We start from the raw sequence: 27517 nt of genomic DNA, 5'->3' as shown, positions 1-27517 counted from the left end.
AATATTTTTTACAAAGCACAAAGATGTCAGTATTTACCTCAAAATCTTACAAAACCATTAAACATACTTATTAAGAAGGGATATAGTTACGATACTGTTGTCAGGTCGTTAAAGATTGCATATTTTGGCTTTAAGATTGATTCAATTATAGGGTCTTTGCATCGGAACTAAACACATTTATTTTTTTATAAAACAGTTGTTGGCATGACACGGGTTATGTTCTTCTCATATATTTTATGATTGTCTGATACTAAACACCTTACGAGAGAAATTGTGCTTGATATTCAAATGATGAAGACATAATCTTTCAATTAGTTTAATTGAGATCTTGAGCTGGCATGTCAGTTAACTGCTAGTAGTCTGTTGTTATTTATGTATTATTGTCATTTTATTTATTTTCTTTTGTTACATCTTCTGACATCGGACTCGGACTTCTCTTGAACTGAAATTTCATATTGTTATTCGTTTACTTTTCTACATTGGCTAGAGGTATTAGGGGGAGGGTTGAGATCTAATAAACATGTTAAACCCCGTCCCAAGTCAGGAGCCTCTGACCTTTGTTAGTATTGCATGATTTTTAATTTTAGTTTCTTATGTATAATTCGGAGTTTAGTATGACGTCCATTATCACTGTACTAGTATACATATTTTAGGGCCCAACTGAAGGACACCTACGGGTGCGGGAATTTTCGCTTTATTGAAGACCCATTGATGGTCTTCGGCTGTTGTCCGCTCTATGGTTGAGTTTTGGTCGCTTTGACACATTCCCCATTTCATTTCTCAAATTTTTTTTCTATTTTTAAAGGCATATGCCGTTACATTCTTGTGTCATTTTGTGTTCGTGTCTCCCAAAGCAGAAGTTGACTGTGAAGTGTTTTGTTGATGACTTTTTGTTTTCGTTGTTTCTCTTTTGGCCTTTCTATATGGTAGAAATCAAAGTAGCCATTATTTATATCCTGTATCAATTTACCATAAATTTGAGACTTATTCGATAATTTCATGTCGAAAAATCTTGAGTAATTTGGTGCCAATTAGAATTTGGCAATAGGAATCTGGTGTCGAAACACTTGAATGATTCGTAAGTTGATGATATTTGCTTAATGACAAATGGATACGACTCTATATCCCAAAAGACCAATCAATGCTAGATACTATTTTCAGCACCAGTATTTCTACCAAATAGAATACGTCCGAGTGATCTCACTTTTTAAAGATATCTCTATCATCGGGGTATTTGATATCTGAAATGTTGTTTTTTTTTCCGCAAAAGGTAGATATAATTTGAATCAACCGTTTATTATGTATCCTTATCAACTAATAGACATACAAATTTAAAATCTGTGTTTGGTAATCATTTTCAAATATAGATTTAGTTCCTTGTGTATCGCTATAATATAAAATTTATAATTTCAAATTGGCATCAGTTCAAATTTACCTCCTGGTACCTTAATAACTATTTACACAACGGGGTCGATGACACTGCTGGTTGAAGTTTCGACCCGGAGGTTATCACCAGCCCAGTAGTCAACACTTCAGGGTTGACATGAATATCAATAATGTGGTCATTTTTATAAATTTCCTGTTTACAAAACTTTCGAAAAACTAAGGATTTTCTTATCCCAGGCATATATTACCTTAGCCTTATTTGGCACAACGTTTTTAAGACTTTGAATTTGAATACTGATTATTTGCTGTATATAACTATTTATATTATAGGGTTGCATAGAAGCATTTTGGGAAAAGGCAGACAAATACAAATCTCTTGTTTTAGCTCTTTTGACAATCTCCTGTCTGATCCAGGTAATTGTGTATATGTCAACGGTATCAAATTTTTTTTTCATATTTATATGAAATGTTTATATATTCCTGGTTTTTGTCAATCATATGTGTTTTTCGTTTAAATAGTTCGAACTATATGTCTGGCAAGGCAAAAGTTGTTAAGAAGAATTTCCGTCAAAAAAATAATTTTAAATATTCCTTTAACGGTTACAGTCACATTTATGTAAAATGTCCAAAAATGACTCGGATTTAACAAATGTAAAGATAATGGATACGATTGGCTAAGATGACCAAGAACAAAACCCAGAGATACAAGGGTAAGCAGACTCTGATCCACAATCGGCATCAGTCGTGTTGCTCCTGACAAGAACACATTCAGCGAAGGCTTTAGGGTGGTGTCACACTCAAGTATAGAAGTACAGAATTAAGGTTATGACAATTGGATCATATTCGTAGTCGTGTGTGACATAAATATTCTATAAAACAAAACCCAAATCATTATAATGTTCGTACAATTTTCTGAGACTTGACTTAAGCTTCCTTCCCTAGATACAAAGAAGATGTGGTATCAATACTGATATGAAAACACTCCACAAGAGACCAAATGGTTCAGAAAGTAACAAATATAAGTCACTGTTCGGTTTGTTTAATCAAAATACAAAAAAAAAAAGTGGCAAGAAACGTATACCTTCTAACAACAAAACAACCCTCTGCAAAGATATGTGAGATCGCAGTTACGGACAGCGAGGTCAAAGTCAATTTGCATTTTTGGAAAATTCAGCAGATTCAAAATTAAAGGGGAGTGTGTAATTTTAAAAAAAGTTAGTTAACATTCTGCAACATGTTTATATACATTTGTACCTGCTGTGAATCAGGCAATTGATCATCTGGTATCTGCCGTTACATAAAAAGAAATTTCGTCATTTAATGAATTTGATTTGATACCCTATGTGTGATTGTTGTCATTTAGAAGTAAGTGTTTTTGAAGACAAATTGATTGAAATATTGTAAAGATATATGTTTGTTGTTAAAGACTGCAAGATGCTTTTATTCTTTCAGCTTTTTCAGATTCTAGTAATTTGTTACAGCAGAAAAGTCGAATCAAACAAAGTAAACAAGATAAAGGCAGAAACAAGTGATTAAAATGGAAAAAAAAAATAACCATGTATACCTTGAAAAATAAATAAAATAAAAACAAGTTCAAATTGACATTGAAATTTAGAAAAAAAAGGCAATCTAGTGGTAAACGATAACTTATGGAACAAATAGTTATCAAAGGTACCAGGATTATAATTTATTACGCCAGACGCGCGTTTCGTCTACATAAGAATCATCAGTGACGCTCATATCAAAATATTTATAAAGCCAAACAAGTCCATAGTTGAAGAGCATTGAGGATCCAAATTTCCAAAATGTTATGCCAAATAAGGCTAAGGTAATATATGCCTGGGATAAGAAAATCCTAAGTTTTTTGAAAAATTCAAAATTTTGTAAACAGAAAAGGTACCAGGATTATAATTTAAACATTGAACTTTAATAAATATGAGAGTAAGGAATATGACAGTTGTTTTCCATTCATTTGAAGTGTTTTATCATATTATTTTGCCATTCGATAAGGGATTTTCCATGCGAATTTTCCTCGGAGTTCAGATTTTTTTGTGATTTTACTTTTTAATGGAATTTTAAGTGAATTATGTATTGTAAGCATGCATGATGATCGATCCCTATTATAAAATGATATCAGCTTTCAATGTGGCCATTTTATCAGACTAAAATGTACTCTGTTAAATAAGCTTTAGAGCAGACTAGTGCGCCTTTGAAATAAATTCAATGGTAACAAATATATAGAACTGTCTTCGAAAATATCATATATTTTAAATACTTTTGTAGAAATTTCAGCGTAAGTGTAAAATATCAGTCTACATCACAAATATATATAAGCCTTAAACGTGGCCTTTAAAAAGAGTTCAATAATTAAAAACTGTTTATTTTAAGTCCAATTTGTAGATGCGTTATGTTTCAAAACAGTAAAATCAGTCATTCAAATATAATGTAATTTTACGCAACTGTCATAAAAGTGAAAGTTTTAGTCGGCTACAAAACCAGATTTAATTCATCCTTTCCTGTTTTGTACCATTCATTCGACGTTTTTGAACTTTTGCTTGTTACATTTGTTAAGTGACTTTCCGTATGTTTGTTTGTTTAATTTTTTTTAAATATTTTTTTTTTATCTTAAAAGCTTTTTACCCAAAAGAAAGATTTAGATATGATTTTTTTTTTTTGCAAACCCATTACTTTACTTTAGGTTAACATTATGCTAACATTTGATCGAAGTTCAAGATTTTAAGATTATTCTTGATTTCGAATGGATCGTGATGCTATTTTTAATTGAACACATCTTTTGTCCAATATATTTGTTCCGAAATAAGGAGTCAGGTTAATTCCAAATTTGGGTGTGCATTTCTTAGTTAAAAAATCTGTTATGTATGTACGTTGCAATTATAGGTGTAAATTGGAAATCTATTGAACGGAATTAAAGTCATTAAGAGATCATGTGGGAATTCTGAACAAAGAAAGATAATCTAACGTTATTCGATCGCATTAATGAAATTTATATATTTTGTTTTCATTTTGTCAACACTGAGTCGATATCTCTGTTGTAGGACTATCAATCCCAGAGGGTATCATATGTCCAGAAGTCAGTACTTCGGTACTAACATGATTTTCAACAGACCTTTCTAAGAAATTGAAATTAAAAGAAACTGAGGTTTCAACTTTATCACGCAAATGAAAAAATAACATTGGGTCATTCAAACATCCTCAGTTCAATTAACAACAGAAAATACCAAAAATAAAGAACGTAATTAAGGTAAAAGGGTATGTGGTTTCTTTTCCGGCATCCATCGTGTTACATAAGCGAGAAGAAATCATGTTATGGGTCCCATTTTGAAATATGGCAATCGAAAACATGAGAATGGAGTTGTGGTTATGAATAGTTCTATTAAGAATCCATTAGTATTTATAAATGATTTCTTTACATTTAGAGTTTTACAATAAGGGTCGGTTGACAACTAAACGATATCAGTTTTGTCAATCAAAATTATATCATTTACCGTTAGGTAAAAAAACAATTATTCAAAGTCTCAAAAAAACGCAAATCAGGGCGGACTGCGCAAGACCTTTATGTGTAGCCAAGTTAGTTTAATTGTCGAGAACAAAGCTATAAATCAGAGTAAAGAGATAAATTCTCAGTTTTCTTATCTTAATATAAAAAAGAAGATGCGGTTTGATTGCAAATGAGACAACTAACCACAAAAGACCAAAATGACACAAACATTAACAATTACAAGTCACCGTACGGCCTTCAACAATGAGCAAAGCCCATACCGCATATAGTCAGCTATAAAAGGCCCCGATAAAACAATGTAAAACAATAGACAACTTTCGAGTTCGATGCATTTCCGTCAAAAACTCTGGTTTTAGTGAACGTCATTTGTGCGTTTAGGGGCGTCGTCACACTTCTTTTCACATGTTGAGCGAGTGGTTGGAAAACTATAATTCTATATTGTACGAATTTTTCGGCAAATTGAATTCTCAAAATTTACAATCAGCATTGCTGTCATTAGGGAATTGTCATTAAGTACCTACAGAACAACAATTATTTCTAGTTTATCCTGCACAATGACGATCACTAAGACGCTTGATGAACGTAAATAGTGCAGGGATACAGGCGACCCCTTCTATCTGGTAAATGACGTCATAAAGGCGCGTATAATTGACGAGATTTTTCCGATGACGCATGAACTCGAAAGTGGTCTATTCAAGCGAGAAAACTAACGGCCTCATTTATGTAAAAAAATGAACGAAAACAAATATGTAACACATAAACAAACGACAACCACTGAATAACAAGACTCCTGACTTGGGACAGGCACAAACATAAATAATGTAGCGCCTACTTACAGATAACAGAAGATGTGGTATGAGTGCCAATGAGACACCATTCATCCAAGCCATAACTCTTAAAAGTAAACAATTTCAAGTCGAAGTACGACTTTCAACGCGGAGCCTTTTCTCACACCAAACAGCAAGATAAACAGAGCCTCCGAAATGACTAGTATAGAACCATTCAAACAAATAAACCAACGGTCTAACCTTAAAATGTATATAACAAACATCTAACGAGAAACACTTATGAACCACAGCAACAAACGACAACTATTGGACAACAGTTTCCCGAGCATGTTACTTAGGACAGGTGCAACCAAATGCAGTGTTTTAACCTTTTAACAAGCGAAAACCTTCACCCTAACCCGAAATGATAAAATGTAAAATATCATTTGAATTGGCTTAAATCAATCAACAGACATATTAACAAAACTAGTAAACATACACTGAACTAATTAATGTATTTAATCTCTGACACAATGTTCATACAAATTTAAAAAAAAAATGTTGTACTCCCTTGTTTAAACAATATTCCCGGCCTTTTGTCCCCAATGTGATTACATTGGAAGAGGGTAATGGCTTAAATGGAATATATTGCATCAAAAGTTCCAAGGTAAAGTTATGAATATATTTATTTTACCCCTGCAGCAAGTGTGTGTTATGATATATATCTCTACGCGAGCCAATTAAATTTTTACATTTAAAGCGCGCGGCCAGCCGAGCTTTTTTTATATACAATTTTAAAAAATGTTTAAACTTTTGCGAGTTGAGAATTATCGTATTACACGAGTTGTAGCGATGAAATCTGTTTTCCTTATGATTATTTCTTCATTTTCAAAGGTGTGAAGAAAGTTGTTAATTTTCATGTTACGTCATCAGTCATTGTCGCTCTTTTCATGACGTCACAAAAGAAAAATTCAGAATAAACCAAGAAAATTTGACGTCACAATTAAATGTAGACTAATTATTTGAACGGGTTCAACCCACCATTTTTTTCTCAAAATATCCTGTACATAGTAAGGAATAAGGCAATTGTTATACTATAGTTCGTTTCTCTGTCTGTTACATTTTAATGTTGCGTTTCTGTTGTGTCGTTGTTCTCCTATTATATTTGATGCGTTCCCCTCAGTTTTAGTTTGTAACTCGGATTAGTTTTTTCCTCAATCGATTTATGAGTTTCGAAGAGCGGGATACTACTGTTGGTTTTATTTGTCGAGAATAGACAATTCACTAGTGCGGAGAAATCGTTTTCTTACATGGAAAAAGAGATGTATAAAGCAAAAAATTAGAGAATAAGTTCTCTTTTTGGTAAAGTAATGGAATATTAAATCTGTATCGACTGCGTCGAAAAAAGTCAAAGAAAACAGACAGTAGACAATGGAGAGACCAAATAAATCAACAAAACCATAGAAACAAAAGATTGGGTAAAAACAACCCAAACTACAATCTAAGTGAATTCACGTTATCCGCGGGGATGGTCATCAGTTCCTGCTTAATGACACATAACTTCTGACAACAACTGACGACGTCCGTGATCATGGCTTTGAACTAATGAGGACTTTCCCTTTTTAAAGTATATGGAGAATTTACTTAGTTTACGAAAACTCAAAAGTCTCTTTAAAATTCTGATTACTAAAAAACATGTATCTACAATAAAAGGCCTACCATAAAAATAAGACGACAATTATACTGTAAAAAAATAAAACCAATATTAGTATAGCTTTCCGTGAAATGTGTTTTTTCGTTGATTTGTTTTTATTTTACCAGCTCGCATGAAATATTAGAAATTTTTGTTTTTATCAAGATATTAATGTAATATGTAGAATTGTCTAAAATATAATTGTAAATTCATCTATATAAGGATGCCCAGTGGGAGAACACAAAAAAAAAGCTAAAATTAGAATACACTCTAAAACCGGGCCTCAAACGTCAAATTGTGTGATCATAATAGTATTTTGATGTTACTTTGGTTCGATTCTCTGTTGGAATCCTTAAGTATTCGATTAAAAACTTTGATCTAAAAATCAGTATTGTGTCCACTATATGTACATAGAATTTAAATAAAATCGGACGGATCCAAACATATATAGATTTCAGTTTCGTTATCTGTTTGTAATAAATCCGTAATCAAACACGGAAAGTCCCATCGAATCATGACCTATCTAATTAAGGTAATAAATCAATGCAGGGATGGGACGTTACCTGCCCCGTAGTCACATTAATCTTAGGAGAAATGTCTTACGGAATAAAATAAAATTCATACCGGACTTATAAACAATTTAACAGATCATGTTATTTATTTGTAGGTTAAGATTGGAATGACAACGGGGAAAGGTAGGATTTAAGTGACGAGAAAAAATGGGAAAATATTGCAACTTTACATACTAATTAATCAGACTAGACACGTACTATAAATTAAAGACTAGTTAACGCAGGATGTCAATATAAGAAAGCAACATTTCGAAAAATAAAGTGTAATTTGATGTCTATTTTGATGTGGTAATATTTAATAAAAGTTTGATATTTTAGATTGTAAAAACACATACATGTATTTAAGGAAATTGGAATAAGTGTCACTATGGAAACTTTATGTAAATATATATATTTCGAGAGACAGCAGCCAAAGCAATACCTTAAGTGTAATACCGACTTCAATATGGACAAAAAAATATGCTTCATAGAATAATAAAAAAATCCAGTAGACACATTAATTTTCTTTGTAAGAAATTTAAAATGACTATTCTTAATTACATTTCAGCTTCATAAAATTTTAACCAGAATCACGAAAGAGGATTGAAAGTAATTAAATTACCACCCAAAAAAATTGAAAAAAAATAAAAATGAAAGGGATGCGAGAAGTAGAGGGAGTAGAAGTAAAAAAGCTGGAGAATTTTCCGTTTTCTGCCATGAAAGTACTTGGTGGCATTCAGATAGGACTCGGTACAGCCTGTATGTTTCTTGGTTTCGTGGATCTTATAATGTTTGTTATTATTGGAGAATCTGAACTACTTACAGTCCAAGTAGCCCTAGAGGCTAACAAAACTGCCAAGCAATTAACTATATCGTCTACTGGATTATGGTGTGGACTCTGGGTATGTTTATTAACATTATTAGTGGAATTAATTTAAATATTATTAATTATTAATTAACAATTAAATAAACTGTGTGATATTATGCATATATGCCGTATCCAAGAAAAGATGAAAATTAATATTTGATTTATTTAAAAAAAAAGCCAGAAAAAACACAGAAATATTAAATATTAAACTCTGATAATTTCATGAAAATATATTTCTTTCATATTGTAAATCTTCAATACAAGGATTCGATATATATAGATTCTACCACTGCATCGAGTGTCATCCGATATTTATCCGCTCGAGACAGTTAAAATTTCAAATTCAAAATATTTAAAACTTAACTGTCAAGAGTGGATAAATATCGTATTACACGATATTTGGTGGTGGAATCTATTTCACTAAATGATGTTCAAACAATACGCAGGCAAATTTATTCCATCTTTTCGAATGTTCTGCAAAAAATGTGTTCTTTTTATATGACATCATCAGGCATGGTCGCCTTTTTTTCATACTGTCATTATAGGAAATTCAGAGGAAAGGAACAAAATTTGACGTCATTGTCGAATTTATACAAATGAAGAACTGAGATCAAACGAACCACACGTTGATGACATTTTTTTATGCAATTGTTTGCAGAAAGGGATAAATTGACGAAGCTTTAGAGATTATTTTATGCGTCTGTAAATTTTTTTTTTTACTAGTTTCCATATTACAAACAAGGTGAATGTCACTATAACTTGTATATTATTTTTAGTTCATCCTATGCGGTGTTATGGCTATAAATATCACAGAGAAAAAGAAAACAAACATTTTCTGTTACGTAAGTTTTATTTCTTTTGAACCTACTAATAAATGCTTTGTATCATATGTAAATCGAACAGAACTGATGTCGAGTTTAAATTCAAAGCACAAATTGAGACAAACATTCGCTCTATTAAACCACTGAGAAACATATGATGGCTACCTTGCTCAGAAATGCATTTAACAAAAGGTTAAGTGAGGTTCGGAAAGTTATTTTGAAAAGTTTGTTTTTGTTTTTATTACCATGTACAAGATGAGAATTATAGTTTTGTTGGCTTAATTTATCAATTTTAGTTTTCTACTTCTGCTTTTATGATTAAAAATGATTTTTTTCTCGAACTTTATTTTTTTTACAATCAGCTAACCAAAACTGAATATTTACTTTGAGGGGCGAAGTGACCTTTTTCGGGACGCCCTGTATTTTTTGCAGATATTCGTGATTTACGTTTATTTGGACTTCGGAATCATTGACTTATATTTTGAGATTGTGGGAAAAACGCTTTGTTTTTTCAGGGAATTCGGAATGACACCCCATCCTTACCGCTCTATTTTGTCCGACTCCTAGTAAGCCAAAAACGTTTGTATGGACACTCATGTACATCACGAAATACGGCCACAAAAGATTAACGTACCACGAAAAATATTTACTATTATGATAGACAAGTTAAACAAAGTAATTATATGACTTTGTCATGTACGTGTCCAAATAAAGTCAGTACGGAAAATTCCGATACTCCGTGGGAATTTTGAACGTATAAATCTGATCAAGCTTCTTAGGTCGGATTACGTTTCCAGGCTAGAGTCGCCCATGGTTGTTACATACATTCAGATAAAACGTTAATCACTTTTGTTAGAAGAGTGTCAAAGTTTTGGCGAGATTTTTTTTAATTGAGCATGATAAAATAAAAAGTTGCTATTTTGAATCGTTGATGGAATAACATTTCCTATCCTAACCAATTCGCCTTATATTGCAGTTTTATGGACTTCCCGGCCCTTTTCAAATTTCCTGTGAAATTCGGTATCATTGTTTGTTTCCCCTTTAATCCTTTTTATTTATATTTCGTTCTTGTTCAACGTTGAATCGTCCGTTTCGTGTTCTTTGCTTCAATGTCTTAATGACGATCAAAATGTCCATCAAGAAATTAAATAAGACAGTGTGGTAAAAAGTCAAATCACAAAAAAACTCCGAGGAAAATTCAAAAAGTAAATATCCTAATCAAATTGCAAGATCAAAAGCCCAAACACATCATATTAAAATATGATAAAGCTTGCCTAGACATTGTTTTCTAAGCGTTTGCATATTCAAAATTGTCTGTTCTATTTACAGAAAATTAGTTTCATGGTTCTGAGCATCGTTTGTGGATCTCTCTTTGGTCCAGTTTGTTTGTTTGTAAATGCATATGCAGCTATAATAGTAAGTAATTTTCTATGTTAATGCAGATGAATATTTTTTGAAAATATTTTACATTTAAACACTTTTACTTATACATAACAAACGGAACTGATAAAAACAAATTCCATTTAATTTCAATTATAATTCCTTTACACATTCACAGTAAAGCAACCTGATCTATTTGTATTTGCTTAGAATAGGAAATTAAAGCGCCAGTTAAAAAAAAATTGAACATCCTAGAAGGTATTCTTTTTTTCAAAATCTAAATAATTATGTGCCTAACATATATGTATTACATGTATTTAATTGTAATTAAGCAATATTTAAACAACCGGTTTATAATCAATCTTATTTATCAGGGGGAAAATGAAATACTTTTTTCCATCTATCTGCAGCGTGAAAAGTTGTTTACAACCAACCTCAATTGGATGGTTCCTCTTCTAGTAGCATTTTTTGCCTTAGTCGAGATTGCCATAGCAGTATTATCCTCAGCTGTCAGTTGTTGTTGCTCAGCTGTTTCTGAAGCAAAGGTGAGTAACGATAATATCATTGAGTAATTTCCAAAAGATGAATTAACGAAGTATTCATCTGTCACAGTATGAAAAAAAACAAGAAATTTATGATAGCTCTTCAAATAAAATAATCTTTTATCATTTCTTCAACGAAATATGATTTTTATATGTTCATGTATACATTTACATTCAAGCACTTAGAGCGCTTGAGTTGTGAACTACGATGGGTTTTTTTTAGTTTTTTTAGTTTCTAGTCAATTAATATCCTGTTAATATATAGCTAAAGTACCTTACACAGAGGGTAAAAATGGCATATCCGTTTTGCAAATACCCCGGCGGCGTTAAGAATTTAACGAGATTCATTTGATAACAGTAAATTGGTGAAAAATACTTTGGCTATCAACCAATCAAAACCCAGGATTCTTACATAAGGTGTAATTAAATTTGATATCGTAACATTAATTGACTCTTAGATAAAACTTATTGTCTGTCTTACTTAACTGTTCCCAAAATGTTACATGCAAACAGAAAAAAAACCAGTTGGAAAATGGGAGATTACAATCAAACTTCTCAGCCCAGTAGCCAGTACTTCGGTACTGACTGTCTTGGAAATTCGCATTTTTGTTTGTTATTAATTTTGCCACTGCATTATTAATTATTCTAAATTAAGACACGACATGATGTACATGTGTCTCCCTCATGCAAAGCTCGAATCCTTGGCCGGCTTTGGCTATACATTTGTACCTAAGTGATTATAGCATGAAGAGACATTTATTGTAAAAATGCGCATCTGATGCAGAAAAAAATCGGTACCGTTCATTATTACTATCGTTTATTTGTATGCCGCGCGACATACATGTATCATCACGAAACGAAACGGCTGAAATTCTTGATTTTAAACAGACTCGGGTTGTTGTCCCTTTGACACATTCCCCATTTCCATTCTCAATTTTATGTTAAAGTTCATTCCGTTCTTTCTCATGTTATAACATATAGATATATTGTAGGTTCGGGTGTTTATCCCAGGAGGATTTCCTTCACCACCCTTACGCCAAAAAAGTAACACGTCAATGGATTATTTCACCACTTCAAAGAACAGGAACCCAGTCAATATAGCTACAACAAAGAGATTGGAATGGCCAGAAACCGGAATGTTTAAAAACAACAATAAACAACCACTGGGAAAGATATAAATGGTACATCGACGAGATTTTAAAAATGTGATAAGATAAAAAAAAAAATCTATTGATAGAAGTATATTATACATGATAAGTATGTACAATTAATTGTAAAACATTTTTATAATGAATGTTTGTTTTCGTTTTGTTTTTGGATTTGTTTCGTTTATTATCTCTGAGAGAAATTTCTGGCTGATACTATGATGATCTCTCCATAGAATTTGATACATCATTGATATACCTTAAAGTATTCTAAATGCTACACCTCACTACAAATGAGTTCTATGATATTCTTTTTTTTTTTTTTTTTTTTTTTTTTTTTTTTTTAAATCAAATGATAATTAATTCCTTCTTCTTTATTTTTTTTAAACACAATAAGTGCCCTTAACTAATTTAGAATCAATAAAATTTCGTTGTGTTTAACTAGAGATTTATCAAATTACGGAATTTGTCCTGGTTATATCTTACAAGGAACAGGTTAAGTCCTTAGGTATGATACTGATACAGCTGATAGATAATACATAAAAGTCTCATTGACAATCATACCACTTCTTCTGACTTTTATAAGGCTTCAATGTTTTCTCCAGTTGTTAATTGTGTTTGGTCTAATATATAAGAAAACACTTATTGGTGCTTATTTGACACATTTGTCATGCAAAAGTGATTTTGTTTGCCTGTCTATTAGATAGTAAAGCTAGTAGACTTTATTTATAAGCTTAAATCCTAGTGCCATGAATCCTTATTTAACAAGTGATTTACCAAATTAGTAGAAATTGGAATTTTAGTTCTTTCATGTTCAAAACTAAATGAAATGAGGTTATTAACATCCGTAAACTCATAATTTGTAATATACCAATAACAACTTTTAATTCATTTGCATACAGTCGAATTCTTTAATCGTTTAAATTCAGATTAGTTTCCATGGACACAGTTTTTCCTAAACAGGATATGGGTCCATGCAAAAGGCCATATTTGAACTTTTATTCTTTACTTTCAAACAGTTACAATTTATGACAAAAATAAGCAAAGACCCATCAAAACAACATCTGATAAACAAATTTAATAATACTTTTAGATATTTGGATGATATTTTGGCTCTCAATAATGACGACTTCAGTATGTATATTAATGAAATTTATCCTGGTGAACTCACTTTAAATAAAGCTAATACTAACAATGACCACTGCCCTTTCCTCGATCTTGATATCTATATCACTAACGGAAAGCTGAATACTAAAATTTATGATAAAAGGGATGATTTTTCATTTCCTATCGTTAATTATCCGTTTTTAGATGGTGACGTTCCCTTGTCACCATCTTACGGTGTTTATATATCTCAACTTGTACGATTCGCTCGTGTATGTAACAATGTTTTAGATTTTAACGAGAGAAATTTATGTATTACTGAAAAATTATTACACCAGGGTTTTCGATATCACAAACTAGTCAAAACATTTACTAAATTTTATCATCGGTATAAAGACATCATTCGTAAATATAGCTCAACATGCAGACTTTTTATACGTTCAGGTATTTCACATCCAATTTTTTATGGAAATATTCTTTATAAAGCACAAAGGTGTCAGTATTCACCTCATAAACTTACAAAACCTTTGAATAGACTTATTAAGAAGGGATATAATTACGATACTGTTGTCAAGTCATTAAAGATTGCATATTTTGGCGTTAATATTGATTCACTGATAAGGTCTTTGCGTCGGAACTAAACACATTTATTCTAAAAACAGTTGTTGGCATGACACGGGTTATGTTCTTCTCATATATGTTATGATGGTATGATACTAAACCCCTTACGGGAAGAATTGTGCCTGATGTTCATATGATGAAATCATAATCTTTCAGTCAGTTTAATTGAAGTCTGGAGCTGGCATGTCAGTTAACTGCTAGTAGTCTGTTGTTATTTATGTATTATTGTCATTTTGTTTATTTTCTTTGGTTACATCTTCTGATATCAGACTCGGACTTCTCTTGAACTGAATTTTAATGTGCGTATTGTTATGCTTTTGCTTTTCTACACTGGTTAGAGGTATAGGGGGAGGGTTGAGATCTCACAAACATGTTTAACCCCGCCGCATTTTTGCGCCTGTCCCAAGTCAGGAGCCTCTGGCCTTTGTTAGTCTTGTATTATTTAACTTTTAGTTTCTTGTGTACAATTTGGAAATTAGTATGGCGTTCATTATCACTGAACTAGTATATATTTGTTTAGGGGCCAGCTGAAGGACGCCTCCGGGTGCGGGAATTTCTCGCTACATTGAAGACCTGTTGGTGACCTTCTGCTGTTGTGTGTTTTTCTATTTTGGTCGGGTTGTTGTCTCTTTGACACATTCCCCATTTCCATTCTCAATTTTATTGTGACTTTGATGGAGAGGTGTCTCATTGGCACTCATACCACATATTCTTTTATCACGTCATGACAAAAACAAATCACTACACACATGCACATAAAAAAGCAAAGACATAAGAACAACGTTTTTACTGATGATGGTCATCTAAAAATTCACAAAGAGACTCCTCCGGGTGCGGTAGCTTCTCGTTGCATTGAAGACCCATTGGTGGCCTTCTGCTGTTTGCTGCTCTATGGTTGTGTTGTTGTCTCTTTGACACATTCAACATTTTTAATTCTCAATTGTATTTCATCCTGGAGGAACAACTACTATATCATAACAAGTTCAAGACGGCCTCTTTCATCGATTAGAGCGTTATGTTTGATATGTGTATCTCAAGCTTCAAATGTGCACTGAAGAACACAGATGTGAAATAATATAGAAAAATGAACTATTTCATGCAAAGAAATCTTAAAAATGATGACATATATATATAGCCCGAGAATCGTACCGTAACATACAGGAACAATATAATCGCTGCACTTCAACTCTTAGTCAGAGAAAGGTCTACAAACTTGTTATTTACGTTAAAAGTTGTGTCTTGCCTGTAGTGGACTAAAATGTGTTTTATTTGAATGAAGAATGAATTTGTTGTTTAATTATAAGGCCAAATTCCTTCTACTAATGTTTAGTTGTACACGAATCAAATAGTACTTCATGAAACAAAACTAAAAAAAAAAAAATGAGTTAGTTTGTGGATTTTATTTGTATTTAGTAAATTCAGAGGCTTTCTTCACACACATACACTTAACTCAAGCTAGGAGTGAAAGGGTTGAGTATTCATAAAACCATAATTATAGCGTCACACCTTTTTTTCGGAGTCGCACTCATCTTCACGGGTGCTTGAGACATGGCAAATGCCGTTGATTGTATTTCACATTTAAAAGGAGATTCAATATACACTTTCTTTTTTAGTTCAAATGAAGTGGCTTAATTCGGGGTTCACACATTGTCGATTATTGCTCCCGTTTGAGATCAGAAAGCGATACGACGCAAAAAGTGAAAAATATTACTATCCTCAATTATCTGGATTGTCCTATCATTGTCTGAACGCAGTCGTTTAAGTTCGTAACAGATTCCTACGGGTCAAGAAGGGTTCGAATAGTTCGGCAAAACACTCCGACAGTTAGGTGCGTCCCGTAACATTCGGGGAAACTCAGCCGATTTTGTCTAGTCGGATTACAATCATGCCTATGTTCTGACTGTATCGGATCAAAATCTTAACAATGTTCTGTGTATTCTGAACGGTGTCCTGTGGAACGGGAATGATCTGGAGACATTTTTCATTGCCGTTTTTCTACCGATTGAGTCCCCAGATTGCATCCAGATCTTATCGATTGCGAACCGTTTTTGCCGAAACCGTTCCGGAACAGCTCCGCAATTAATACAAAATTCGTCAATGATGCACACGTGAGAGTCCCGACAATTACTAAATACAATACAACTGAGATCAGACAAAGCCGTTTGCATTTGCGACAAAGAAGACCGTGATAGGATTACGTTCCGATAGTACCTGATCATCCCGAGTACAGTTTTCGAACAGATTACTTCTGTCAGCGTCGGTTCACTGTCTGGTCACTGTCTTATCTCTGTCGGATTACATTCGATAGAATCGGAACGCAGTCGTGACAGAGTCGGTCGATTTTTACCAGGTGAAAGATACAAATTGGATAAGAAGCGGATTGAAATCGTGATTATCGCTACTTTGAAGACCCATTGGTGGCCTTCGGCTGTTGTCTGCTCTATGGTCGTTTTTTGTCGCTTTGACACTTTCCCCATTTCCTTTCTCAATTTTATGAACCATCGCAACTACTGAACTACAGGCTCCTGACTTGGGACAGGTACGTAAAAATGAGGCGGGATTAAACATGGTTGTGTTTGACAACCCTCCACCTTACACAGGACAGTGGTGTAACAGTACAACACAAGAATAAACAATAACAGTCAGTTTTATAAGGCTTACATGCTACTCATCAGATAGACACAAATAGAAATACATCTGACAGAAACATATAGGGAACGTGGGGATACTTATACATCTCAAAACAAAAGGACATATAGTACTGATCTGAGAATATTCGCAGTTTCTGACAGCTAGTTCAAAGCCAATAATAACTTATAAAAAATCAAGTTTCCAGTACCCCGTTCACACTACCGAGTTTTTGAATAGATCTTAATTCAAATAATTCTAAATACATGCAGTAAGCGTTCATATTATCTGTTATCCTAACGATCTCTATCTGTTTTATCTGAACCACAGCCTTTACAGCAAGTAAAAATGCCAGCGATCTGACAAAATTTTACCTGGGAAATTGTAATAACTGTGTTGTATAAATTAGCATATTAATCTATTGCAATAAAAAATCATAATATCTAATAAAATTTGTAGATTTAGCTAACAAAGTCCTTATATTTGTATAAAGTAACATTCATTTCTAGTGGAAAATTGTTTTGACGTTGAAAAAGCTACAATTATAAATTGCTCGCCGGTCCCTCTCTGTGATTCCCGTTAGATAAAGCTGGTTCATTTCTCAATCAATCTATAATCAAGAGAAGATAAGTTATATAAATTTCGTCCATTGTATTATTCAGAAATGATGAACGGTTCTTTATATTGGTATGTAATCATTTTAAACGTTTCAAATTTATGAAATTATATTCGTACATCAATGTTTTTGATATAACAAAAACTGAAATATATTGAATTGATACATTTTGTAATTATTCAAAATTGTATCAGAAACGTAAAACTTAAGGGGGCTCCTGGGTATAAATATTTTTTTTTCTTCTAATATAGGATTTCGCTATATTTTTTCATAAATGAACTTTATCATATACTTAAAAGAAAAATGAAATAAAAAAATGGGGTCGCCGTTCATTTAAGCTAAAATCTGCCTCTGGAAGAAGCATACATTTTTGTTAATGTCCTTTTTTTTCTGTTGAACTAATAGGAGAAAAAGAGGAAATATCGAAATAAAAAAATAACCTAATATAAGAAATCGCTTAAATTTTACAATTATTTAGTTGTACAGCTTATTTGAAAACAATAATAAAAAATATAGGTCACCGATGAGTTAAAAAAGATATTTCGAATTTAAGGCCAAAAAATGGCATTTTTGCACCAAAGGGAGATAATTTGGAGCTTTTTCAATTTTTAAAGTCATCTGGGGCCAAACCAAATCATTTTTTGGGGTTGTTTTTTTGTACCATATCATAAAGGAACAACTAATAGTGTAATAAATAAAATTTGTAATGAAAAAAATTAAGGTTTAATTTTTTGCTAATTTTTTGTACCCACGAGCCACCTTAATTATAAAATAATGAACCTGTTAAAAAAAGAGGGACGAAAGATACCAAAGGGACAGTCAAACTCGTAAATCTAAAACAAACTGACAACGCCATGGCTAAAAATGAAAAAGACAAACAGAAAAACAATGGTACACATGACACAACATAGAAAACTAAAGAATAAACAACACGAACCCCATGAGTTAAGGGGAGATAATACTCGCATTACTTTTTCGAATTGGCACATAATACAAAGGAATGTCACTCTTGCATACAAATGGCGCATCAATTTAATTAATTAACTGTGCAATCGTCCGCCACCTTCAATGATGATTCTAAATTATGAATATAACCAAAAGTTGTTAATCAATAGATAGTGAAGAATTATGAAAGCTAACCCACTGTAAAACTTTTTCTTTGCAATTTTTTAAAACTTCCTCAGAAAAATGCTCGAGCCACTTGACTTTCATAGCTCAAAATTAACGTTTTTACACAATATTTGAATAACTAAGTTAAAGATTGTTCTCTTCTCAAAGTTTAAGACGCGATAAAAATCGTATGCTTGCACCATCCTTCCGAAATACGGATTTAATTCAAGTCATGAACATTTCGACATTTCTTCGTATATTTATATCAAAACCGGTTTTAACCAAATCACAAGATCCGACTAAATACCTATTTCCCGATATGGTCAGGTAAAGTTGCTATATAAATAGAAATTCTTAATCAAATGAATGTGTTGGTACACGCTACTCTAATATACATGGCTAAACTATCTCATATACATTTTACATTTGCCGATCGCCAACAAGAATAGGAGGACACCGGATTATATCATAACCTATTATAATGACTAAACTAATATCTATATATTAAGAATAGACAAACTTCAGTTTACAATTTCTACTCTGTCATAAACGAACCCGCTGGCTATGAAACACAAACAACCAAGTGACCTCAGTTGATATGGAAACCTGTGTCCAAACCTTTTAAAAATACTTAAAAGATCGTCTCGCGTGCTGTACATTGGACAGTACTGAAAATTGCCTGATATTAACATAAAAAATACAATACTTCGCAAAACTAATTTATCAAAACGGTTATGGAACCAGGCAGACTTTCTCGAATGTTAGAAACGATTTTGTAATGGTAAATATCTTTTTAAATTAATCGAAACCCGACAACTTCAGATGAATATTCCAAACCTTGTTATCGCATTTAAGAATGGATGCTTCTTTTTTGCTTCTTTTATTTTTATTTTTGAAGGGGTGTTAAAGGGTTTACTGAAAAGAAGAATTCATTTCTTATAATTACATGTTGATGCTAATAAGATAATGAAATACAAGTTTTATCTTGTTTTTTATTTTATATACATGGAAGCTCGAGTCATCACGAATTTCATTTTTGACAAAAGAAATATAACACATAATTAGAATATTCTTTGTCAGTCACGTTATCAAAATTCACATAGATGAAACTATATACAGTACTAGTCATTTGACAAAAGTGAGTTCCCACTAAAAACAATCTTATTATTTCAACTAAATTCGATATTTTTCCACAAAATATTACCAAGTAACTTGATGGCCAATTTATTTAAAATAAATACCACAAGATAAAGAAATGATTGAAGTATTATTGTTTATATGGTTTAAAATTGAATGCTTCTTTTTGTAACTTTATTGGAGTGTAAAAGCGTTGACCGAAGTACATTTTCTATGAAGCGCAGAAGCGCGTTATTCAGTGTGCACCAAATTTTTTATGTTATTTCGAATCATTTCTTATAATTTAATTCTAAATTTCATATTAAACCGTAGAAAACCATGAAATAACGTTGATGCCTTCACGGTCACATGACTAAATTATGTCTATGGGCTGATAACAAAATAACGTCACCCAATCAGAAAACGCGTTACATCCAAGATTAAATTATTTAAGAATACACATAAAATAATGAGGTATGCATATAAAAATAGAATAAAATCTCTGTAGAGCATTTAACCACCATGTATATGATAAATACGAGATACAAAACGTGTATTAGCCGAAAGCACATCATATCTTCTTGGACACTATTAACACAGATTATTTTTTTTTATTCAAATGAACTCTAACGAAGCATTGGAGATTTGTTTCGTATTTTTAAAATGTACGGCTTAAATATCTTGACTTTTTCCCAGCATGTAATTTTTTTTATTTATGACGTCAATAATCACTTAACGGCTGTGTTGTCCCTACTGAAAATGTTATTTGTTTATAAATTTTTATTTTCAGATTTACACAACAAAGCAAATATTAAAAAAAAAATTGGAAGCTTATTATTTGCATTTTTTTTTTGTATTCAATACTTATCAAATTAAAAGGACAAAACTACTTTATATCAATTAAATAATCCATATATTCATCAATGATAATGGCAATGCAGGGGTGTTATAATTTTAAATTTTAAAAGCATATATTTAAATTATCTAAACATTTTCACTTTGAACCACTCTGACCATTAAGTCGTATTTAGCTAGAAGAAGATGAAAACTTTATTGGGATTTTCTATGTCTTTGTGTTATATAACTGGAAGTATTTTTCCAGAACAAAACAACCTGTTTGAAAATAAATTGATCAAAATAGATCTTACTTGCCATCCAGCGACATCCAGTGAATATTGGATAAGTAAACCGTCTAAAGTTCAATGTGCCAGGCTTTGCTTCATGACTAACCGAGAGCCGTGTTCTATAATAATATGGAATACTCTCGAAAGATCTTGCTTGATAATTGAATCTTCTGAGCCAATGACAATTATTGCTGCCAATGTGATGACCGATTTGAACGTTTATGTTATTCCGAAAGAAGGTTAGTTTGTACAGAAGTATTAGTGTTGTAGCTATGTTAAATAAAACCATGATTATCTTTAACAAATAAAATCTTGTATTATGATTGTCAAGATGAGATTTACAGTGTCGACAGTTTTGATGCCTTCACATGAACAACATGAGAAAAACTTTAAAAGTCGTCTGGAAAAGGCTGAACCATCAGATCGATACAAAACACACACAAACAAACAAAAATGAAAACCATTGACACCAAATAACACAAGATACCGACCAACAAGTAGACGCAGTTACTGTCAGCTAGTTAAAAGTCAATTTCAACCAATAAATAATATGTTTCCTTAAACTATAAATCTAACTGTTCCCAACAAAGAGCAAATCACTTACAGTATATATTCTTTTAAATGACATTGCATGACATCAATGGAAACAAGACGGTTTAAATTATATATTTCCGACGCGATTTTCTGTATATGACTTCAACAGAACGCTCAAAGCTGAAAAATTGATATTCATAACATTTATAAAACTTCATGAACAACTTGAAAAACAGTCGTATACAATAAACACATCTTAGATACCAGGACTAAATTTATACACCAGACGCGCGTTTTGTCTTCAAAAGACTCATTAGTGACTCTCGATTCCAAAAAGTTAAAAAAGCCAAATAATGCACGAAGTTGAAGAGCATTGAGGACCAAAATTCCTCAAAGTTTTGCCAAATACAACTAAGGTAATCTATGCCTGCAAATGTCAACTTTGGTAAGGCAAATGCAATCTTAGTTTCTTTAAAGGTTTCACTTTGTAAATACACCTGTTTCTCAAAACACGCATCTTTTGGAGGGATAAAGAATTTTCATAAAAAAGTTATTTTGTTTACATACTGGTTTCCAATTCTAATCTGAAGGTTTCATCTCACAGAGAGTTAACTTTGGAATGTTACCAGTAAATATACATGTGAATATTGTTTATATTGAAATCTGTGATAGCTGTTCAGCCGTGGTAGGGTGATTAATGTTTGTTTTAAAAAACTCTTCTGGCATATAAACGTTAAAAATATGCCACACAGCCCTATATTTTGACCTTTGAAAAAAATAGGAGTGCATATGAACTTTTCATTGTAGGATATAGAAAACTTCAACGTAAAAGTGGTACAGTTTTAGCTGTAAAGGTAGCTGTTTCTACGGGAAAAATATTGTCAATATTTACAGAAATGCAACCTATAAGTTTCAGATTTTTAAACGAACAATTTAAGAAAGGCTCACTACCGTATTACTGACCACTGAGCCAAATATACCCTCGGAGACAGTATCTACCAAGTGCTGTTAAAAAATTAAGAAAATAGCACCCTATAAGCTTCATACGTCCTACGATGAGCATTTTTGTATGTTTATCTCATCATGAAAGCTCAAAAATAAAGGCAACAGTAATATACCGCTGTTCAAAACTCGTAAACCGATGGACAAAAAACAAAATCGGGTTAACAAACTAAAACTGAGAGAACGCATTAGATATAATAAGAATCACTTAATAAAAACAACAAATCTTAGTATAAAGTTGAATCCAAAATGACAGCTAACACTTATATTATTCTAAACTATACTGTTAAAATGGGATTTTTTTTATTTTTTTTAATTTTTGATAGGTTGCACAAACATTGGATATTATTTCGATTTCCTTACAAACACTTGCTTGAAATTCTTTTCCACCAGTGGTAAAACATGGCACGACGCAAGAACGCATTGCCAACAAAATGGCGGAGATTTGATAACCATCACAACAGCCGAAAAGTGGAATTTTGTTAACTCTTTCCTTAGTTGTAAGTATTACATAAAATCTAAAATCCACTGTAAGTAAAATAATCAACATTTAATCCTAACGAAAACGATGGCCATGATCCCAAATACCTAAGGCTCATATTCGAATAAACCCCCGGTTGTTAGGGGAGTGTAGATGACCAATTTCTTGATTATAAAACATATAAGTTCAAATTGGTTTCAATTCAATACCGTCTACTCATGTAAGACATACGATGATCCCAATAGAACTTTCTGCTGTAATGCATGCATGTTAAAACCTAATTTGATCCGACGTACAATACAGGAAGGATCATAATTCCTATAACTTGCCAGACCCCGCCAAACATTTTTGACTGTGCCTTATCATTTTATAACAATATAATGAACAAAATGTTCTTCAAGATAAATGCTGATCACTAACAAAGAAAAAATAAAGTTTAATGCATTCTTGTAGAACAAACAAATAACGTACATGTAAATTGTACCATTTCCACTGCTTGTATCTGAATATCCTGGCCGTTCACTAAATTTAACAATAATATATAACTCTATAATGCACATTTATTTTTCATATTTTAGGCAAAAAAACTATGTGGATTGGTTTAAAGGCAGAACAATGGGTAAATGGCGACCCATTCATAAATGTATTTGGTTTACTAACACAGTTTGACCATGACGACAGGAAATACCGTGGTGATAATGAAAAAGATTGTACAGTGGTGTTCTTGCGAGGAACTTATGTATTTCAGGATTCAAGTTGCAACATTCGAGTTCGGGATAATTATCTCTGTGAAATAACGATGTCATAAATATGTTACGAATACCACATCACCATATTACATATTTTATCCTAATTTTTCAGATATTAGTTTTAACGTTAATTACAATAGTGAATGAATGAACTGTGTACCACGTTTCGAGCATGTGACCGATTGAAGTTTCATGATTGTGATGTGAAATGGTGTATAAGTTGCGTTAAGCTGTAGAAAATACCGTTTTGATTTGATATTAAAAAAAAACAATGAATTGTACTAACCAACCTTCTTATTAGTTATCAAAGGTACCAGGATTATAATTCAAAACTCCAGACACGCGTTTCGTCTCATCAGTGACAATCAGATCAAAAAAGTAATAAGTATACTGTACAAAGTTGAAGAGCATTGAGGACCCAAAATTCCAAAAAGTTGTGCCAAATACGACAAAGGTAATATATGCCTGGGATAAGAAAATTCTTAGGTTTTTGAAAAATTCAAAGTTTTGTAAACAGGAAGTTTCTAAAAATGTCCATATAATTGATATTCTTGTAGTGCGGAATACTGGGCAAGTGATACCCTCGGGGACTAAACGTCCACCACCAGTGATACATCTGATTTGAATGTAAACCTGGCAACCATACTCCATCTCCTTAATAAAACATTTTAAAAAACAGTATTATTTACTGATGTTTGTTTGTTTCTCAATATATGTAATTGTCCATATATAGCAGAGTGATTTTTATGGTCATTTTATATATTGTAAAAATCATCTGTTTAATTGCTTTATCTTTTATAAAAACTTAGTTATGTATTTTGAATATTGTATTTTAGTTTAAAATAATACTTACAAACCTTACTTTTATATATAGTATTATCTAACCTCCTATACATTTCTAGGAATATGATTGGTTAAAAGCGTAAACGTGGAGACCGTGTATATTTTATACTAGTTAAGTAAGGAGGCGGGGCTTATTTCATACACGATTAGTGCACTTGTAGTGGTGTTTTATTCTATATTAAGTAAGAAAGGAGGCACGGCTTATTTCAAACACGGTAAGCAGTGGTGTTATTTTCCTTTATAAAAACAAAACGGTACTGAGAAAATATCTTCACTATAAAACACAATTAAACCTTACAAGTTGTTATGGTTGGAATCTGTTTTTGTAGAATCAATGAAAGTAGCTAATTTCTTAATGCCCGCGTCACACTGTCCCGATTTTTACGCCGATGGTAACACGATTATGGAAATTGTCACAATCGGGACTGATCGTATCTAGATCGGGCTATTCGTTGTGCTATCTTTAACTATCGTAGAACCATCGGCCACTTTTTTCCTTCGGGGAAAACTTCGGGAAGGGTTCTAAATTTTTTAACATGTTAAAAAATCCCCGAAGGTGCGTCCGATGTTGAGGGTTCGTATTGAGTTCGTATCACCATCCTCTCCATCGTAATGTCACCGGGAATGCAATTTTGAACATCGTATTGCATTCGTGTTTCCATCGTTTCCATCGGGCAGTTTTTACATTACGATGTCTACATGAATGAATCACGAAGCTACCAGAAGGTCTCACGATGGCAACACGACTTCGTGAATACCTCGTAATCCCGTCGTGTTGTCATCGAATAAAAGTACGAAGGCGACAAGATGGAACTACGACGGCAATCCAGCTAAATGTAAGTTAATTTTCGCGCTAAAATACATTTAAAGTGCCATGCGCGATATGCACTGGTCAGTTAAAAAAGACGTTCAAAGAACATGGAGCTCATATCATATAATTCTATAAGAACAAGAAAGGCGACAGCGTTGTTTCTATTTATTCAAATGGTACAAGAAGAGCAGCTATTATAGGCTCAGGATTTACTTTTACAAGTGAAATAAAAAAAAATGTATAAATTTTTCATATCAAGTAACATAATGAAAATCATAAACGCGCCTCGTATACCAACACTGCAGGTACACGTATATAGGGAAACCAACTTTTTCTTCATTATTCTGATTTTTTATGTATCGTCTGAGTTGTTGTCACACGAATGTTTACTCCATAACCATTTTGTTTTCTATATGTCATATTTTGCCGCATTTGTTGCTTTCCTCACATCCTTCCTTTTGTCTAAATTATTATGACATTCTCCTTGAAAGAGCTCTTTTTGAATAAAAGGGATCAACGAACCCATTACCTTAAGATAGATCTGTAAACATGGGCATACTTATTGGTGATTATTCAGACCAGTGCACACATTTTACAATTCATACAAGGCAATGCCGAGCGTGGCATCCCCTCGTATGTAACATATTGGGGACAAATATGGACACTATATTACTATATAACACATGGGAAATGGTAAATTGAATATGCATATTTGATACATAAACTATTTTTTTTAGGAAATCAACCATAACATTCAGTAATTGGAAATACCTTTGATATTGTCTTTAGTGGACGACCATTTGATATTCTGGGGGGGGGGGGGGGGGGGGGGGGTTTGTTTTTGATTGGTTATTTATTTTTGTAAACTGAGAGGACAGATTATTCGTTTTCTGCACTATTGAAGCACGATTTTTCATTTTCATTAAAACAAGGGACTGATTATTCATTTTCAGAACTATATTTATGATATTCGAAAAACATACAATTTTTAAAATATTTGTTAATTATGAATAATACATGTTGTATAGTCAAGTTCATATTGTGTACCATTTAATCAAAATTAATCATTATCCCCTGCAGAAATTTTAAGATTTAAGATTTTATTCATAACCTCAGACACATACTTGTGTACAAGAGGACAATATATACATATTAAGATAATACATAGCGAGACAGGACAAACAAAACACAAATACATAGTATATTATAAAAGACAATTGGTATAATTATTTTAAGTATTTCATACTCTTCTTCATGAAATGAACTATTTAAATTCCCAACCAATATACAAAAAAACGTACCCGGAGGCGGCCTTCATATATCCCCTCAACATAAATGTGTACAAGTTCAGTTAAAATATATGTCATACTTAACTCCAAACATATAAATGAACTAAAATTCCTCATTCGTCAAACAAAGGTTATTTCAATTTCAAAATTTTACATTCGGTTATGTTTTAAAATAAGAATATTTGTCAGACCGATGGTTTTTGAATTTGGTGATTTTTGTGATTTTGGTGGTTTGAGTACGATAAAGAGCCCATAACAAATTACCAATCCGCTATTGCTTGATGCCTTATCACTTGATACAAGCATAAATTCAGGGAGTTACATGATGGGTGTCACATATAGAGCAGGATCTGACTACTCCCCCGGAGAACCTAAAATCATCGCTGTTTTTATAGGGTTCGAGTTGCTCAGTCTTTCACCCATTGCGTTGTCAGTTAAATTAGGAATTATTTATGTGTATTGTGCTTATTAAATTTACAGTACATAGTTAGCACTTTTGAATTACCATTTATATTACCTAAAGCACCTTTTAATTACGTAAAAGTAATAAAAATAAATATTGAATAAAGGAAGTTAACATTAGTCTCAAATCTTTACGTATTACTTATAAACCACAACCTGAAATAAATAGATATAGAAACTAGAAGGTGCAATAGTTTCATTATTGGACTACGTGTTGATTTGTTTGAAGCATTACATAGGTCAGTTGTACAGTGATAAGGACACTTGGACGTTTTTTTATCACAAGTAATTTTATCATTCAGATTCATTTTAGTACAGTCCATAATGTCCATACAACCCTTAAAATAAATTTTA

The 27517-nt window shown here is 32.3% G+C and overlaps 1 protein-coding gene across 2 annotated transcripts; it reads left to right on the top strand.

The window, feature by feature from the left end:
- Positions 1-7924: 7924 nt before the first annotated feature.
- On the top strand, positions 7925-12741 carry LOC134723176 (uncharacterized). 2 transcript variants are annotated; one of them, XM_063586809.1, is made up of 6 exons: positions 7925-8061; positions 8486-8819; positions 9562-9627; positions 10936-11022; positions 11397-11531; positions 12521-12741. In XM_063586809.1, the coding sequence occupies exons 2-6, from the start codon at positions 8568-8570 to the stop codon at positions 12704-12706; spliced, it is 726 nt and encodes a 241-aa protein (XP_063442879.1). In that variant the 5' UTR covers positions 7925-8061; positions 8486-8567; the 3' UTR covers positions 12707-12741. The 2 variants fall into 2 exon arrangements, with proteins under 2 accessions (XP_063442879.1, XP_063442880.1); XM_063586810.1 differs by lacking the exon at positions 7925-8061 and adding an exon at positions 8150-8226.
- The last annotated feature ends 14776 nt before the right edge of the window (positions 12742-27517 follow it).

Source organism: Mytilus trossulus, chromosome 6, assembly GCF_036588685.1.
Source record: "Mytilus trossulus isolate FHL-02 chromosome 6, PNRI_Mtr1.1.1.hap1, whole genome shotgun sequence".
NCBI classification, from domain to species: domain Eukaryota; kingdom Metazoa; phylum Mollusca; class Bivalvia; order Mytilida; family Mytilidae; genus Mytilus; species Mytilus trossulus.
Note: the sequence above shows the minus strand (reverse complement) of the source record. Positions and strands in the feature narration are given on the sequence as shown.

Excerpts from the sequence above, each read along its gene's own strand:
- LOC134723176 (XM_063586809.1), top strand. The coding sequence starts at position 8,568 with ATGAAAGGGATGCGAGAAGTAGAGGGAGTAGAAGTAAAAAAGCTGGAG. Across the intron at positions 9,628-10,935 it reads AAACAAACATTTTCTGTTAC|AAAATTAGTTTCATGGTTCT; the intron begins GTAAGTTTTATT and ends TTCTATTTACAG. Across the intron at positions 11,023-11,396 it reads ATGCATATGCAGCTATAATA|CGTGAAAAGTTGTTTACAAC; the intron begins GTAAGTAATTTT and ends ATCTATCTGCAG.